Source organism: Cenococcum geophilum (genome assembly GCF_001692895.1).
Source record: "Cenococcum geophilum 1.58 unplaced genomic scaffold K441scaffold_98, whole genome shotgun sequence".
In the NCBI taxonomy this organism is placed as follows: Eukaryota; Fungi; Ascomycota; class Dothideomycetes; order Gloniales; family Gloniaceae; genus Cenococcum; species Cenococcum geophilum.
The window spans coordinates 185,251-203,355 of NW_027137656.1; the positions used below are offsets into that span (position 1 = coordinate 185,251).

The 18,105-nt window shown below is 33.7% G+C and overlaps 2 protein-coding genes across 2 annotated transcripts; one reads left to right on the forward strand and one right to left on the reverse strand.

The window, feature by feature from the left end:
- Nucleotides 1-718: 718 nt before the first annotated feature.
- On the forward strand, nt 719-1,734 carry K441DRAFT_623707 (uncharacterized protein; the record flags this gene model as incomplete). Its single annotated transcript, XM_067646051.1, has 1 exon — nt 719-1,734. One exon carries the CDS (start codon nt 719-721, stop codon nt 1,565-1,567), a length of 849 nt encoding a protein of 282 aa, XP_067496544.1. The 3' UTR covers nt 1,568-1,734.
- A 792-nt stretch (nt 1,735-2,526) lies between these two features.
- Nucleotides 2,527-3,344, reverse strand: K441DRAFT_649220 (NAD(P)-binding protein). Its single transcript, XM_067646930.1, has 2 exons — nt 3,146-3,344; nt 2,527-3,068 (listed from the first exon to the last, which is right to left on the reverse strand). The coding sequence occupies exons 1-2, from the start codon at nt 3,231-3,233 to the stop codon at nt 2,695-2,697; spliced, it is 462 nt and encodes a 153-aa protein (XP_067496545.1). The 5' UTR covers nt 3,234-3,344; the 3' UTR covers nt 2,527-2,694.
- Nucleotides 3,345-18,105: the final 14,761 nt, after the last annotated feature.

Sequence of the window (18,105 nt, forward strand, 5' to 3'; positions counted from 1 at the left end):
GGTTTTGATTGAACCTGAATTAGAAAATGGCTTTGGATCACCAGACCCACTAAAAGAGCCAACCGTGGAAGTAGTTAGCTGTCCAGCCCTTCCGGGGCAAAGTAAGAAAAACCAGAGTCTTCCAGTCTCTACAACTCCACCACCCCCACCGATAGCCAACAATGTTCTGTCTTCTCCACCTGGAGCTCACAGTTCGGAGCATAAATTGTCCAGCCTCCCTCTTATGATAAAGAAGGAAAACACACACAAAGAATGCTCATGCAACTCGCCTCAGCTTGAGGCCGTGTTTCAATCTGGTCCAGGTCTGGCAACACCAGCATCAGCTCTGGGAAGAATAAGCTCAAGTTCTGCGCCGCCTATGACTCCAACTTTTCCTAATCCACCTTCACCATTGAAAAAATGCTTCTGTCAGTATGAACCGACATACCAACCACCACCACCACCGCCGCCACCTCCACCTCCACCTCCACCTCCTCCACCAGCACTTTTCTCAGTGTCTCCACACGTACTGCCACCACCTCCACTTCCCTGGCAGACACAAAACAGAGGCATACCACAGCCTCCACCTCCTCCCCCACCGCCCCCACCACCACCACCACCGGCGCCACCAATGCCGATGTCCATGGGCTCAAAAAAGACTAAGAAAACCTATTATCCACCACCACCACCTCCTCCACCACCTCCTCCTCCACCCCCACCACCACCACCACCTCCAGGAATGATTGTTGTAAATCCTGGAGTAACTGGGCGTGGCCGAACCCGAAGCCGTAGTACTAGCGCCGACTCTTTCCAGTCATACAATGATTCCCAGGCCGCAAAGCACGCCCCTGAACGGATCAGCAGCCATAGTGATCTGCTGCCTGTTCGTTATTCAGGCGAGACCGACATTGAAGTTGATAGACACGTTCGCATAGTTCCTTTCAAACGCAACGTTTATACCGTGTCTCACGGCGCCTCGCCAACCGACTTTGCACAGCATAGCTGGATCATTAATTATGGAGCCACCGATAAATGGTACGAACAGCCCAGTTTGGCAGTTCAGAAACAGATGGAAATCATGCATGAGGCTGGTTGCCTCCCCAATGACTTCCTTAGCGCTGTTGAACAGCCTATCCCAATGAGCCTTCCTGTACCTAAGGTTTGGGCGTCAGCAGCGCTGATTACTCCGACTGACGACGATATATATGACTGTGTTGCAGGACATTCCGTGGACGCAGAGTTTGCCGGCGCTTGCCATCAGTGTACCGACGAAAAAGCCGAGGCTTTAGAGAAGTGCTCGCTCGTCTACTATCTTGTTTTGTCAACATTTCAGGCCTTCGATAATATCTATCGTGGCACGACTAGCGCAACTGGAACAGGAAAAACTATTTATAGGGTTGTAAAATGTGGACGGAGAGAGGCAGCTGCATCGGAAGCCTTCTATGCTGCGGGGGTAAACGGCTGGAACGTCGTATTTTCATGTGTTTGGAGAGAGGGTGATACAGGCAAAAAGGCTACAAGGGTCGATGAGCTTTGGAGGATGGCAGGGAAGCCAAAGGATGAGCAGGAGCTGAGGGTGTTCTATTGAACGGAATGCTTACCTAAGGAGTATTGGCTTGCTATTCAAAACATCTTGGTATTCGGGGCCGATTTGAACGTAAGCGGGCTCGTACGGAGTCATTTTCGGCCGGGTAGTCCTTGTTCAATTTGCTACCAAGAACTACCATGCCCCTTTACGAATCTCCTCAACGGTCGGGTGGCATAGTCATTTTGTTTCCTTGCTAGCTTTGCATGCATTAGACCAATAAAGCTTCTAGATTCAGCTAGCACAGACAAATCGTAATCTACTGTCGTTTGAGCTGGTTTGCCCGATTGGTTTCAACGGTCGATATGGGCATCTGTACGAAAACGTCATGTTAATGCAGAGAAAACGCATGCTTGCATAGAAGCTTGAGTCAACAAAAGAGCCAACAAAGTATCCATGTTTATCGAGTGTTATTGATATTCTTAAGTCGAAGCCTCCATCTGCATGAAAGTGCTGTCAATTCGTGGCTATCCATAGGGCCCCAACCTGGACCCACGTCCACCAATTGGAGGACCTCACAGGGTTAAAATCAAGTATCCGGCTTGGCATTATAGATGCCAATTGGTTGCCTCACTTAAAGCGGGGCACACTAGACGTTGCCATGGTGGTTGTTCTGACGATTCAGATGGAGATTTATAGAGATCCAATCGGTAGAGCAGCGTACCACTATGAAGAAAGGCGGGGTAAACGAAGTGAAGCAAACAGCAAGGAAAGGCAGTACTGTCGCCCTGATGTGGTTTCTGTTTGCAACCCTGGTACCGTAAACATATTAACTTTATAAGAAACGGAAAACTACGCCTTGAAGTAATTAAAATCGGCCAATTGTAAGATATCGTTAGTTCTTAGGACCTCCTATCTTAATTCTCCTTTATCTATTATCTTTCTCTACTCGAAAAGAAATCTAGAGGTTTATTTGAGATTGCCAGCAACCTAATGCGCCTATGGCTCGCATATCTATTATTCCTGTTTTAAAGAGCCATTACTACTAATAATATCTAGGAACGCAATATTAAGGTCTTGAAGTTGTCTTAATTCCAGTTATAGCCACTATTTATAATGAATTAGCGGCACGATAGTACTAAACCCACATCGCTTTGTCACATAACTGCACTCGTTAATTAACATATTTCTCACAGCTTACTCCATTTTCTCCCTGCCAATGCCATCGCGTCCTCGCCGTCTACCAACACGCACCAGCCCTCTCCACCCTCGCCTCCATCACCTGCAATCGCGGCTTTGAACTCCTTGCGTGCATACTCCAGCCCTTCTTCGTCAAAACTGCCGGGCTGCAGCCACACGGCCGGTATACCCGCTTCTTTGGCTTCCTTGAGCAGCTCGCGCGTTACTTTAGGTGGCGTGATGACTGAGAGAGAAAAGGAAGGGGGGTCAGGGAGCGAGGAGGGCCCAGACACGGTCGAGTGGTCTTTCTTGAGGACGGTGACGGTGGACGCGCGCGGGTTAATGGCGGTGACGGGGAGAGAATGTTGGAGATACCAGGCGAAGACTGGCGGTGTGTTAGTCTGAGAGGTTAAAGGGTCCAACTCGACGGGGAAACACGGCACAAGTGGCGGAGTGGCGTACTTTTATGGCCATATTTGGTTGGGTCGGAGCTTGCGCCTGCGACTGCGAAGCGGGGCGACGAGAAAAATGTCTTCAATGCTGCTTCCATGTTGGGTATGAGTCGTGTGAGGGTCAGTGATGCGCTCTAAGTGGTTAATTGGGTTGGTTGGCTTTGCTTCACGATTCAGGGAAGTTAGAGAGTTGCGTGGTGTTGAGGGCCAAGCCCATTATTGGTAAGGTAATCGACCCGTCCCTGAACCTCGGAACTGTTCAATTCTCTCACTTACTAATGATATATACATAAAAAATCTCCAATTGCTCTCAGTTCTGTTTCTACAAGTATCTTAGCTAGTGTGAACGAACTCGGATGCTAAGATGCCTTCCTACAGCCTCGCAACTCCAAGACAGCATCATCACGGTATCTTGTTTTAAGCTTTTCGCCTCGAGCCCTGCGTCGATGGTACCTGAGACTCGGGAATACGAATAGTTGGGCATGAATTGCCCAACCGGTAAGGCTAGTCGTCGTTGCCTTCTTTGCCTTCTTTGCCTTATTGTTTTAATGTTGGCCGCCTAAACGCCACCCGCCTCACCAAATGGTTATGGTTAGTTGCCTCCTCTTTTTTGAAGCCTGACATACTGGTGCCTTTTAGATTGTTGATAATTATCACCTTTGCCAGTGGCCGATAGGATTATGGTAAACAAGGAGGCTTCTGGCTTCTCTTACAGGAATATCTAGAATGTCATCTGTCGATCGGAAGACTAAAAGATAAAAAGAACAATGACTCTGTCTCGTTGCAAAGGGTTCGAGAGCCTCACTATACACACTAAGTAGGTGGCAAAGGCTAACGTCGATATTAACGTCGATATAAAACTGTTACCCTATTGCCACTTAATTAACATTAGGTAATAGGTAATAGAAAAGTGTAAGGGCGCGAAGAGACTTCGGAGCAGATTTAAAGGAATAGTATAAATTCTATCTAAATCTATGGGTATAGTTCTTGCAGAGAACAAGACGTTGCGTAAAGAAGAGAAAGGAATAACGCGAGAATCTCGTAATTAAATAGTCAGGGGTCTTGGCGGTTAATGCGTACGTATATATATACACAGTCTTTAACGGACTTTAGTAGAATTTAATTAATGTCACAGTGCTGCAATGAAGTAGACTGAATAACTACGTTGTGGTATGAAGAGGGGAAGAAGGTGGAAAGGGGGTATTATATATAAATAGTAGGGCCGGCCGCTAAGTCGCTAGTGGTGGGCCAGCTAATAGTAGGAAATAGTACGAGACAGTATAAAACAGTATACGTTAGGTTAGTGCCGTAACAGTACTCCTCTCCCCTAGATAGTTTGGTCTCTAAACTAAATAAATAATTTAAAAATAGGTAGTATACGGGGTTGCCTATTTTTTACTATAAAGATATTAGTTCCGCTTACCGCCCTTAACTAAGCTAATAGCAATTTTCTATACTGGGTATAGAAAATCCTAATTAGTTAGTTTAGTAAGTAAGGTTAGTAGAACTCTATACCACCACCCAAATTAATCTATATGGCATTTCTTAGCGAGAATTTGGCTAATTAGATAACTTTAACCGCTGGTTAAAGTTCTATAACATCTTAACTACTATAAATTTTAATACGGTAGTTGGCCGCGACTATAACGGAGCCTTGTAGCAGGAACTACGGTGGACTCGTTAATAGGCTGGGTATATAGGTATTATAAGTAAGTTAACAACGTAATAATAACTGGTGGAGTGGTTACCTAATAGATTAACTCTAATTGTATTCTAAGAATTACTATAAGGAAGGAACTATCTAGGTAGGGACTAAGGGTCCTTAAATATATAACCGTACTCCTAGGAAAGTCGTTACTCTATCTACTCTATCTGCTCTATTCGCTTTATTATAGATCTTATAGATTATATAGATTACACGGATTATATTACGTAACTCTACTTACTATTCCTTATTATATAGTTCCACGGATTCCATCTTAGACCGTGCTTATATTAACTAACTAGCTTCCTCTAACTCCTCTCTAAGTAGTTATAACATTGTACTTAAAGCGTTTATAACACTATCTCCCTTCTCTTTATCTTTATCCTTAAAGATACCTAGCATCTCTAAGTTATTTACTAGAGGTATAATATCCGTCTAATTAATTTAGTTAATATTATTACTTATAATGCCTAAAGCACCTTCTTCTTCTTTAACTCTTTATTATACGCGTATAGTCTCTTCCATTCTATCGCTTAGTAAAGTAATATTATCTCTATATTCTTATTATACGAAAGAGGGGTTAGTTTACGTTATATTAGCGAGTCCTTTATCTTGGCAGCCCTCTTTTTATATAAAGTGTACTAAAGCAAACGTTTAATTGTCCTGCGATATTTGCTTAATTTCTAACGCTAAGTATACGCGTTTTATAACTCTTAATAGTCTCTAAGTTCCCTAAGTAATTTATTATAGGGTTTTGTGTTTAATCTACCGCTATAAAGCTTAATAGTAAGCTATCCTTAGCGTTACTTACGGTCTAATATGCCTTAGAAGAATCCGTATGTGTCCTTAAAGCTTAGCGTCTAGCTTACGCCCGTCTTTAGTGTTTAGAACGTGTCCGTAAGAAGGTTTATTTAAAGGAGTAGAAACTTATTTAATAAGGTTTATAGAAACTTAGTAATAAAAGAACGGATTCTCTTCCAATAGAGAAGGAAATAACTCTAAGTAGTTTGGCAGTCGCTCTTCCTAAGTCCCCCTTAGGTAACTCGTTCTTTAGCAATTTCTCTTTATTAATATTACCTAACCTTTTCTCTTTTAATACTCCTATACCTTTCCTATAGCGTTTTTTAGGTTCTCTAGTAGTTTCTAAGTAGTCTTATTATAGCCTATCTACTTTACTTTATACTATATTTTATTATCTACGTCCTTATAACTAATAATCTTTAAAACTTACTATTTGTCTTTCTCTTATCCTCTATATATGTCTGCTTTATAAACCAATAGCTTAATATTCCTGTGTGTTAGCTCTAGTATTGTAATATACTATATAGGGTAGATCTTTATCCTAGCTAGTAGGTTTAACTTAAATATAACTAATAAAAATTTTTATATAATTTTAAAAGGTCCTAGTCTAATATAGTCTAACTTCTTACTTAGTTATTAACTCTTAAAATTTTTATATAGTAGCCATACTTTATCTCCCTCCTTAAGATCTGGTCCCTTAGATCTCTTAGCATTATAGTACTTTTTTATCCTTTACTATACTACCTTAGCTATTTTCGTAAGGTCTATATAAAGATTTATTAAACTCTTTATCTTTTACTTAGCTATACTACTTATCTTCTTTACTTAATATAGTAATAATAAGGTTCTTAGCTTATATCCGTAATTTGCCTTAAATAGTAATATGCCTATTTCTTCTTATAGTATTATATTATATACAAATTATATAACTAGTAATAGCAATACCTAATTATTCTGCGTATAATTAATATAATGCCTTAGATATTATTCTAGTATCTAATTTAATCTTTTTATTTGGCTATCTATTTGTAGATAATATACGGTAGAAGTTACTGCTTAAACTCCTTACTCTACTAAGAATATTTCCTAAAATGCTACTATAAATCTTAGATCTCTATCTAATATAATCTTGCTTAGTGCTCTATATTTTATAAATACTTCTTTAATATAGATTCTAGCAATATTTTCCGCTAATATTTCTTCTAAATATGCTATAAAGTATCCCTACTTTATAAGCTTATCTACTATTACTAGAATTATATTATAATCTTACCCAATAATAGGATTTCTTAATTTTAGTAACTTAATAATAAAGTCCTATAATATGACCTCCTATAGTCTCTCTAGTATTTTAATAGGTTATAGCTCTCTATATAGCTTATACCTTATTAGTTTATTCCTTTAGCAATCTAGATATTCTTTTATAACTTATCTAGCTAGACCCTAAATTCTATTAATAATATACTCTTCTTAAAGTCTTAATACTAAGCCTATAGCTCCGTTATGTCCTTAAGTTAGTCCTTTATAAAATAACTTAATAAACTCCTTTATAATAGATCTTGGTATATATATTACTTTTTAATTTTTATACTGCTCTAAGTCTAAATCCTCTATTTATATATCTAGGATCTTTTATATCTAATTACTTTCCAGTAATTTATAGGTCTTTTCTTTTTATATTACTGCGATTTTTAGATAATTATACCTAATTAATCTATCTATATCCTTTCGCAATAAAGCCCCTAATAGCTTTTTATTGTTTTATAATTTAGCCTTTCTGCTTAAAGCGTTTACTCGTGCATTCTCTATTCCCTTAGTATGCTAAATTTTGAAATAGTATTCTGTAAGCATCTCCGCCTATCTAACCTATCTATAATTAAGTTCTTTTGTTATTAGGAACCCTATTAGGTTCTTATAATCCGTCTTAACTATAAATAGTTTTTCTATACCTTATAAGAATAATCTCCATTTTTTTAGTACTGCAACTATACCTAATAACTCTTTATTATAGATGTTATAGTTTAGTTCTAGTAGTATTATCTTTTAACTATAGTATGCTATTAGGTGCTATCTATTTATATATTTTTATAGAAAGCACGCTCTTAGTGTATAGTCTAATATATCCGTTTTAACTACTGTCTCTAACTATAGTTAATAGATTTTAAGAACTGGCTCCTAGGTAAACAACTATTTAACTTTTTTAAATAGTTCCTTTTATTCCTCTCCCTATACCTATAGTTCTTCCTTCTTTATTAATTTTATAAGTAGCTTAATATCCTTTAACTATTAAGCTATAAACCTTCTATAGTAGTTGCAGAATCCTAAAAATAACCTTAACTATATTATATTTTCTAGTTCTTGCTAATTTACTATAGCCTTAATCTTCTTTAGATCTATACTAAGTTGGCCTAATTTAATAATAAATCTAATAAAATCTATCTTTCTAGTAAAGAATTTGCATTTCTTAATTGCTACTAGCATCTATTCTTCCTGTAGTCTCTTTAAAACCCATTAAATATATTCTCTATATTCTTCCTTACTTATTAAGTAGATAATAATATTATTAAGGTATGCTATAACAAATTTATTTAAGTATTTTCTTAATATATTGTTAATTTGCTTCTAAAACGTTACTAGTATATTTATAAGCCCGAATTATATAACTAGTAGTTTATATAGTCCTTCCTTTAACCTAAAGGCTGCCTTCTATTTATTACCTTCCTTAATTCTAATCTAATAGTACGCCTATCTTAGATCTATCTTTATAAAGATTTACGCGTTACTAATTCTATCTTAGATTTCGCTAATTAAGGGTAAAGGATACCTATTCTTCCTAGTAATACTATTTAACTATCTATAGTTAATATATAGTTTAAGTTTTTTATTCTTCTTTAGTATGAATAGTACTAAATATCCTACTAATAACTGCGATAGTCTAATATATCCTTTTTAAAGATTTTCCTAGATAAACTCCTTAAGTGCCTATAACTCTTTTTCTATTAACTTATAAGTTAGGTAGAACCTTAAACTTATTCCTAGTTCTAGCTCTATTTTATAGTCCTATACTATATAATTTAACAGCTTTTTGCTTTCTAGTAACTATAGCTTCTTACTATACTTATAATATCTCTTTAGTATATAGCTTAATCCTTAATTAGTCTTTTTATATATTACTCTAACTTAGTACTATACTAACTTAGTTTATTATTATATCTTATATTATTATATATCTCTAATATTAACCTAACCTATAACCTAATTAATCTTTAGATTATATTTCTATAACTAAGGCATTTCTAATACTGCCTTATTATTCCCTAATAGTAATATATTAAAAGACATCTTAACCTATCTCCCTTTAATAGTTATCTAAATTAGTCCTATTTTAAGATTAATAATACCTCCTCTATAGGCTATTAAATCTCCTAAAATTATTACTAATAGATAAGGGTGCTCTTTTTGTCTATATAGTAGCCCTATCCTTTTAACTACTGCTAATAAGATATAGTTTTATATCGCTCTACTATCTACTAACGCTTTAAACTATTAATCTTACTAATTAATTCTTAGGTTTAGGTGTTATCCTTAAATTTCTTTAAGGGTCTAAGGCTTTACTACTGGCTCCCTCTAGTCCTATAGGCCTTTACTTTTCCTAACTATTAGCTACTTAATCTTATTATACTTAGTTTATTCTTTAGCTAATACCTAGTTCGCTTTTTATCTTTAATATACTATAGATAGGTATTCTCTAGATATTTCCACTATTATTATCTATCTAAGCATTCTTCCGTACAAAATCTTCCTAGTTAAAGTATTAAATTTCCTTCCTTTTAGACTTCTGCTAAATACTAGCTGTGTATATACTTAGCATTCCTATACTATTATTCCTCTATTATCTAGTATATCCTTATAGGATATTTCCGGTTCTTTTCCTTTGGATTTTTATATATTTTGTATATATTGTCTACGCATATAATCCATAATAGCGTATAGTATGCTAGGTGCTTTAGGTTAACTCTTAACTTATCTTTATNNTTAAGTTTAAACCTNTATNNCACTAATCTAAACNTTATAACTTTATTTNNAGGTACTAAGACNCGCCTCTTACTTCTNTAGTCCTCTAATTATTCCTTTAGATCCTTTAATATTATAATTAAGGCTCCCTTAATATAATTTATTACTTTTTCCGTAATTAGGTAGTTTTAGATAACTTTTTTGTCTAACCATATATAGAAATCTTCCTACTTATCATTATATCGTTGCCTATACCACTTTTAGTACAGCTGCTAGAGTATATACGGTTTATCCATAAAGAAGTATCTTCTTATTACTATGTTATAACAGCCTTTTATATATCGTTCTTTAAATCTAGTAAGAATCCCTAGATCCTCTTTATTTTCTAATTTAGTAAGCCACTTAGCTTTTAGTGTGCCCGTTCTTAGCCTATTAGTAATTCTTTATATAGGTACTCTGTCCCTTATACGACCTAGTATACTAAATCTTATATCTAGTTTCTTTTCTTACTATGTAATAATTCTTGCTTTAAACTCGTCTATAGTCTCTTATTATTTATATTTTATAATTAGATCCTTAAAGTTCTCTTACTTCTTAATCGCTATATTAACTTTTTAATTTTTAGGTTAAACACTATATTTATCTAGTAAGTCTTCTAGGTCTATATATCTGTCTCCTAATCTAACTGCTGTTTATACTATAGATTCTCTAATTTATAGCGAAGTCTCTTACTTCTTTCTTATAGGTGTCCTTATTCGTACTCTAAATTCTTAATCTTTTAGATTCTTTAACCCTAAGCTTACTTCTTTCTTAAGCTACGCCCTAGCCTTAGTCTAACTAGGCTTTACTAGTGTCCTTATCTTATTTTAAAAGTCCTAAATCTCACTTATCTTGTCTTAAAAGTCTTATACCTTTAGGAAACTTCGTCCTAAGCTTATTTACATATTATTAAACTAAGCTATTGCTCTATCCTATTAGTTTTTATCTATTATAGGTCCTTAAGCGTGCCTTATCTTATCTTAAGAATCTTAGTTATCTCTTATCTTATTTTAAGAATCTTAAGCCTTTGGCCTTTTACCTTTATTAAGTAGTAAGCTAGTACTAACAGTTATTTACTTACTTAATTGTCTCTAAATATTACTTCTTCCGTCTTATAAAGTAATAGATGCCGTATCTAACGGTGTTATAATACCCATTACTAAACCTTACTCTATAGCGGTCTTAGTTTCTACTTCTATTACGTTATTAAGGTTTAGATATCCCTAGTTAGTTCCTTTACTATCCTTATCGCTATTAATTAATAAGTACTCTAACTCTATTATTATTATTTCTAATTATTATCCGTATGTTACTATAATATCTTAATCTAGCTTATAGAGTTAATCTTATTCTTTATCTAACTCTTTAGTTCCTTTAAGTCCTTTTAACTNTAGCTCTTATAGCTAATAGCTTATATTATATTTAGCGTCTTTATAAATTTGGTATATGTTATTATAACAAAACGCAAAACTTCTAATTAAATATTCTTTTGTTCCTTATAGTATACTATTATCCCTTTATATGTTTATATTATATACTACTAGTCTAGTTCCCTTTATTATATAATAACTTTAACTACTTCTATAGTCTCTAGTAAAATAACCCTATTTTCTATAATTTATATAAGCTCCCTTTTTAAACCATTACTTTTATTATAGAGTCCGCTTAAACGTCTTCTATTACTAAGATCCTTAGTTTAGCCTATATTCCTTAGTCCTATAATTACTTAATTCTTAACCTCTAGGTTTTTATAGTTTTTTACTCCATCTCTTATAGGTTTCTTTAGTACTACTTAGGTTTATTAGCTTTGCGCTATACTATATTTTCTAATTTAGCTTAAGTTATTATATACTCTATATTTTATATAACTATAGAACTCTATTCTAGCCTTTCTTAGCCTATTTCCTTTAGTAGATCCTATTATTAATCTTTATTACTTAATCTATTAATTTCCTTAGGGTGTCCGCATCTTCTATTAGAATAATTACGTCCTAGACTTTAGCCTTAAGTCCCTATTTATACTATACTATAAGCGCCTTATTATTCCACTTAACTTATATTACTAGCGTTTAGAACTACGTAGTATACTTAATTGCTAAGGTTTATTACGTAATATTTTAGAGTTTTCTTTCCGCTATAGTTATTACCTCTAGATCTCTAAATATTTATATAAGTCGCTCTATAAACCCTCCCTAACTTAAGAATATAAACCATACCTCTTAGTTTGTTATTATTATTTTATTTACTTATATCTCTATAAGATAAGGCTTAAACTATTTAAGTGCTCTTCTTAATAAGAACAATCCTACGTATACTATTTAATCTATAGTTATTACTAGTTTTATTCCCTCTTACGCAACCTTAAAGTATATTTATATAAGAAATCCTTTAAGCTTTAATCTTTCCCCTAAGAATCTTTTAATTAATAGTAACTTAACCTTTACTACTCCTATTCTATTAATCCTATTTTTAAGTACTACGTTATCTCCTATTAACTAGTTAACTATTACTTATAATTATCCTACTGTTATAGGTTGTTATAAATCAGTATCTGCTATACTAGTGTCGTTACTTAATCCTAACATAGTTACCGCCGTTAATAGCGTTATAGTAGCTGCTTTTGGTAGCATATTATTTAACTTATTAAAACTATAACTGTAGTAGTGATTATATAACGAAGCCTTATAGTAGGAACTACGGTAAACTTATTAATAGGCTAGGTATATAGGTATTGTAAGTAAGTTAATAACGTAATAATAACTAGTAAAGTGGTTGCCTAACAGATTAACTCTAATTATATTCTAAGAATTACTATAAGGAAGGAACTATCTAAGTAGGGACTAAGGGTCCTTAAATACACAACCGTACTCCTAGGGAAGTCGTTACTCTATCTGCTCTATCTGCTCTATTTACTCTATTATAGATCTCGCAGATTATATAGATTATATGGATTACATCACGTAACTCTACTTACTATTCCTTGTTATATGGTTCCACGGATTTTATCCTAAACCGTGCTTATATTAACTAACTGGCTTCCTTTAACTCCTCTCTAAGTAGTTATAACATTGTACTTAAAGCGTTCGTAACAGCGACCTTAGCATAACTTTTCCTTATCTTATGCCCAGTCTAGAAGTCCTAGCTTCTTAGGGTATTGCTTATAAAAGCGCTATATAGCTTATTTATAACCCTTTAGGTCTTCCTCTAGCTGCTAGGTTATATCCTTATAATATTTCTATTTAATCTTATAAGTTAGGCCCTAGGGGTCTTCGTTATATATATTAAGGATTTTCTTAAACCCCTATTTATCTTCTATATTACCGTTATTATCTCTCTCTACTACTCGTCCTTATATATTATAGCGCTCTATAGTATTAATATTTGCTTAGCTAGGGATCTCTTTAGTAGCTTAAAGGCGGACCTTAGATATATAAAAGGATTTATTTACTTAAATATAGTTTAGAAGGTCTACTATAACTGCCCCTTAGTATACTGCGAGTACGGGGTATAAGCCGTCCCATTTATTGTCCCATTTCTTCTTAGGTCTGTTTATTTTTATATTTTCTAAGCTAACTATAACTATATTACCTTTATAGAATAACGCGCTCTTATCCCTATAGGTATTANTATTATCTTTATAGCGTTACTATAAAATCTAGGCTAGGGCCTTAAGCTATATTAATATCCGCTTAAAGTGGTTGGCTATAAAGTCTGCGTAGAAGAACTCCTTTTTTACTTATACTAATAGTGTTAGTAGGCGGGAGCTAGTAGGCTTAATTCCGAGGTAAGGGTTAAAGCTATAGTTTATAAAAAATGGGGAGATACCTATACTCTTATTAACTTGGTTATTTATAGCAAACTTAGTAAGCGGTAGGTAGTTAACCTAGTTATCCTATATAAAGCTAATAAAAGTATAAAAGTATTTATTTACGGCAGCGTTAATAATTTTAGTTTAGCCGTCCATTTCTAAATATTAGGCTAAGCTTAGTTACAAGGTTATCTTAAGGCGTTTACTTAGTTATTGCTAGAAGTTGCTAATAAATTATATACTACAATTAGAGATAATTATACTTAGTGCGCCGTGGAGCTTATATATATTATTAACAAAGCTATTAACTAGCTCCTTTATTAAGAGTCCTATTACTAAAACGCGGTGTTATATTTTAGTTAGGCGGTCTATAGTAGTGAGGATATATTTATATATTTTACTATAGCGTTAGTATACCGGCAGCGTTATAATATAGTTAATTAAGATATTAGTTTATAGGTAAGCAGGTAATTTTAATAGCTTTAGAAAACATAGCGGGGTAGAATAGGGGGTCTTAGTGTAAAAGTATAGGGTATAGTCTTTAATAAAGGTAGCCGTGAACTAGGAAATTCCCAGCTACTAGTATATTCGGTTTAAAAGGTTAAGAGTCTTAACCTAGCCGGGGTAATTAGCGGGGCCGCTGCTATAAGAGTAATAGGTAACTTTTAGGTAGAGGTCTAGGGCGTTAGGGACAAAGAGATATTAGCGGAAGTAGATCTGTCCATTAATAATACTATATTTTAACTTATTATAATAAAGTAATTTCCTAATCTTCTTTAGCTAATAGCAAGCTTTCTAATTACATAGGGCTGCTACTATATCTTTTACAAGTTTGTTCTCCTAGTATTCTAGCTAAATTAACTTATTTAATAACTTTTTAGCTATTTTAGGGTCTAGAGCGGCTATAAACTCCGCGTTATTAAAGTTACGGGGCTTATATAGTAATTCTTCTAAGATTATAGGGTTAACTTTTTAGGGCGGTATAATAACTTAGGCTTAATGGCGGAGGCGTTTATTATTAATATCCTTAGGCCTTATTCCTAGTAGCCAGCTTAGGGTATTAGGGAGCATGGCTTTGCTACTAGGTCTATATATAATTATAAAGTTAAACTATAAAAGGAACTCTGCTTACTAGACTTAGCGCTAGTTTAGCTACTTAGTAGTTATAAACGTCTATAGGTTCTTATAGTTGGTAATAATTTTAAACAGCTCCTTAGTCCCTTATAGCTTAGGACGCTATTCCTTTAAAGCATTAATAATAGCTAAGAATTCTTTATTATAGATCTTGTAGTTATACTTTAGCGTAGAGTGCTTTATAAAGAAGAATGCGACTAGTCTTAATTTTCCATTATTATTATACTGGGAAAGGACTCTGCTAGAAGCCTAATTTAATATATCTGTCTCTACCACTGTTTTCTTTATATAGTTATAGTATGCTAGTACTAGTGCTAAAGTAAAGGCTCCCTTAAGGGCCTTAAATAATTTAGCTTATTTTAGTCCCTATAGCCATCTAATATCCTTCTTTAGGAGTTTTGTTATAGGTGTAGTAATAGCAGAGTAGCCTTAGATAAATTGTTAGTAGAAGTTCGCAAAGCTAAGAAATTATTATAGTTCTTTAATTAATGTCGGGTCCTTTTATTCCTATTAGGCCTATACCTTCTTAAGGTCTATAGTTATACTATTAGTTAAGATAATTAAGCTAAGGTATTTTATTTTAGTAGAGTAGAACTTAGACTTATTAATATTAATCTAAAGTCCAGCATTACCGAGCCTTTAGATGACTTTATTTATATACTTAGTATACTTAGCGCGTGTTTTAGAAAAAATAAAGACGTTATTAAGGTAGGCAGTGTAGTAGTTATTAAGGGCGTTATATAGAATATAGTTAATATAGTTTTAGAATATAGCGGGTATATTATAGAGGCTAAATAGTATAATTAGCATCTTATAGAGTCTGAACTGGGTAATAAATACTATAAGCTACTTATAGCCCTCCGTAATCCGGATCTAGTTAAACGCAGCAATTATATTAAGTTTAGTAAAGTACTTAGCACCATAAAGTGCGTTAAGTATCTCGCGGATTAGTAGCAGTAGGTATTAATTTTTAATAGTGACTGTGTTTAGGTCTTAGTAGTTATAGTAAATTTATATACTACCGCCGGGCTTAGCAGCGAGGAGGAGTAGTGTAGTAGCTAGTGAGGTTAATTTGTAGATAAAACCCTTATTTAGCATCTTATTAATCCACTTTTTTATATACCTAAGTTTAGTAGGTAAAAGTGGTCTATTGTTATAGTACGGGGCCTAGTTTCCAAGGGTAATCTTAATTTTATGGTCCTATGGTCGGTAAGGGGGCAGCTTATCTATATTTTTAGGGAGGAAATACTTAATATATTTACTAAACTCCTTTAGTAGGCGTTATAGAATATCTTTACGGGTTAATCCTAGTTTGTTACGAACGCTTTAAGTATAATATTACGACTACTTGGAGAGGAGTTGGAAGAAGCTAGTTAGTTAATATAGGCACGGTCTAGGATGGAACCCGTGGAACTATATAACGAGAAATAGTAGCTAAGGTTATATAACATGCTACGTATTAAACGCGAGGAATAAGAGGAACTTATATACCTTACGTATAATACGTATATTATATATAAGGAGGATTTTATAGAAGTACGGTTGTGTATTTAAGGACCCTTAATCCCTACCTAGATAGTTCCTTCCTTATAGTAATTCTTAGAATATAATTAGAGTTAATCTGTTAGGCAACTACTCTACTAGTTATTATTACGTTGTTAACTTACTTGCAATACCTATATACCTAGCCTATTAATAAGTCTACCGTAGTTCCTGCTATAAGGCTCCGTTATATAATTACTACTATAGTTATAGTTTTAATAAGTTAAATAATATGCCACTAAAAGTAGCTACTATAACACTATTAACGGCGGCAACTACTTTAAGATTAGGTAACGACACTAGTATAGTAAACACTAACTTATAATAACCTATAACAGTAGGACAGTTATAAGAGATAGTTAACTAACTAACGGAAAATAATGTAATACTTAAAAATAGGATTAATGGGATAGAAGCAGTAAAGATTAAGCTACTATTAATTAAAAGATTCTTAGGAGAAAGTTTAAAGTTTAAAGGATTTCTTATATAAATACACTTTAAGGTTTTATAAGAAGGAGCTAAGCTACTAATACCTATGGATTAGGTAGCGTATATAGGATTAATCTTATTAAAAAGGGCACTTAAATAGTTTAAGCCTTACCTTATAGAGATATAAGTAAATAGAATAACGACTATAAACTAAAAGGTATGGTTTATATTTTTAAGCTAGGGTAGATTTATAGAGCAACTTACGTAAATATTTAAAGATCTAGAGGTAATAACTATAGCGGAAAGAAAACTCTAAGACATTATAAAATGAACTTTAGTAATTAAGTATATAACGTAGTTCTAAACACTAGTAATATAAGTTAAGTAGAATAATAAGGCGCTTATGGTATAGTATAAATAGGGACTTAAGGCTAAAGTCTAGGATATAATTATTCTAATAGAAGATACGGACACCCTAAGGGAACTAATAGATTAAGCGATAAAGATTAATAATAGAATCTACTAAAGGGAATAGGCTAAGAAGGGCTAGAATAGAATTTTATAGTTATATAAGATATAGAGCATATAATAACCTAAGCTAAATTAGAAAATATAGTATAGCGTAGAATTAATAGACCTAAGTAGTACTAAAGAAACCTATAAGAGATAGAGTAAGAAACTATAAAAACCTAAAGGTTAAGAATTAAGTGATTATAGGACTAGGGAGTATAGGCTAAACTAAGGATCTTAGTAGTAGAAGATGTTTAAGCGGACTCTATAATAAAAGCAATGGTTTAAAGATAGAGCTTATATAAATTATAAAAAATAGGGTTATTTTACTAGAGACTATAGAAATAGTTAGAGTTATTACATAGTAAAGGGAACTAGACTAGTAGTATATAATATATACGTATAGAGGGATAATAGTGTGCTATAAGGAATAAAAGAATGTTTAATTAGAAGTTTTACGTTTTATTATAATAACGTATACTAAATTTATAAAGACGCTAAGTACGGTATAAGCTATTAGCCATAAGAGCTAAAGTTAAGAGGACTTAAAGAAACTAAAGAGTTAGATAAAGAATAAGATTAACTCTATAAGCTGGATTAAGATATTATAGTAACGTGTAGATAAAGATTAGTAATAATAATAATAAAGTTGGAGTACTTATTAATTAATAGTAATAAGGATAGTAAAGGAACTAACTAGGGGTATCTAAACCTTAATAACGTAATAGAGGTAGAGACTAAGACCGCTATAGAGTAAGGTTTAGTAACGGGTATTATAATACTATTAAATACGGCATCTATTGCTTTATAAGACGGAAGGAGTAATATCTAAAGACAATTAAGTAAGTAAATGACTGCTAGTGCTAGCTTACTACTTAATAAAGGTAAAAGGCTAAAGGCTTAAGATTCTTAAGACGAGATAAGAGATAACTAAGATTTTTAAGATAAGATAAGGTATGCTTAAGGACCTATAACGGACGAAAACCGA

Coding starts and splice junctions, on each gene's coding strand:
- K441DRAFT_649220 (XM_067646930.1), bottom strand. CDS start 3,233: ATGGAAGCAGCATTGAAGACATTTTTCTCGTCGCCCCGCTTCGCAGTC. Junction 3,069..3,145: donor AACCAAATATGGCCATAAAA/GTACGCCACTCC, acceptor ACACACCGCCAG/TCTTCGCCTGGTATCTCCAA.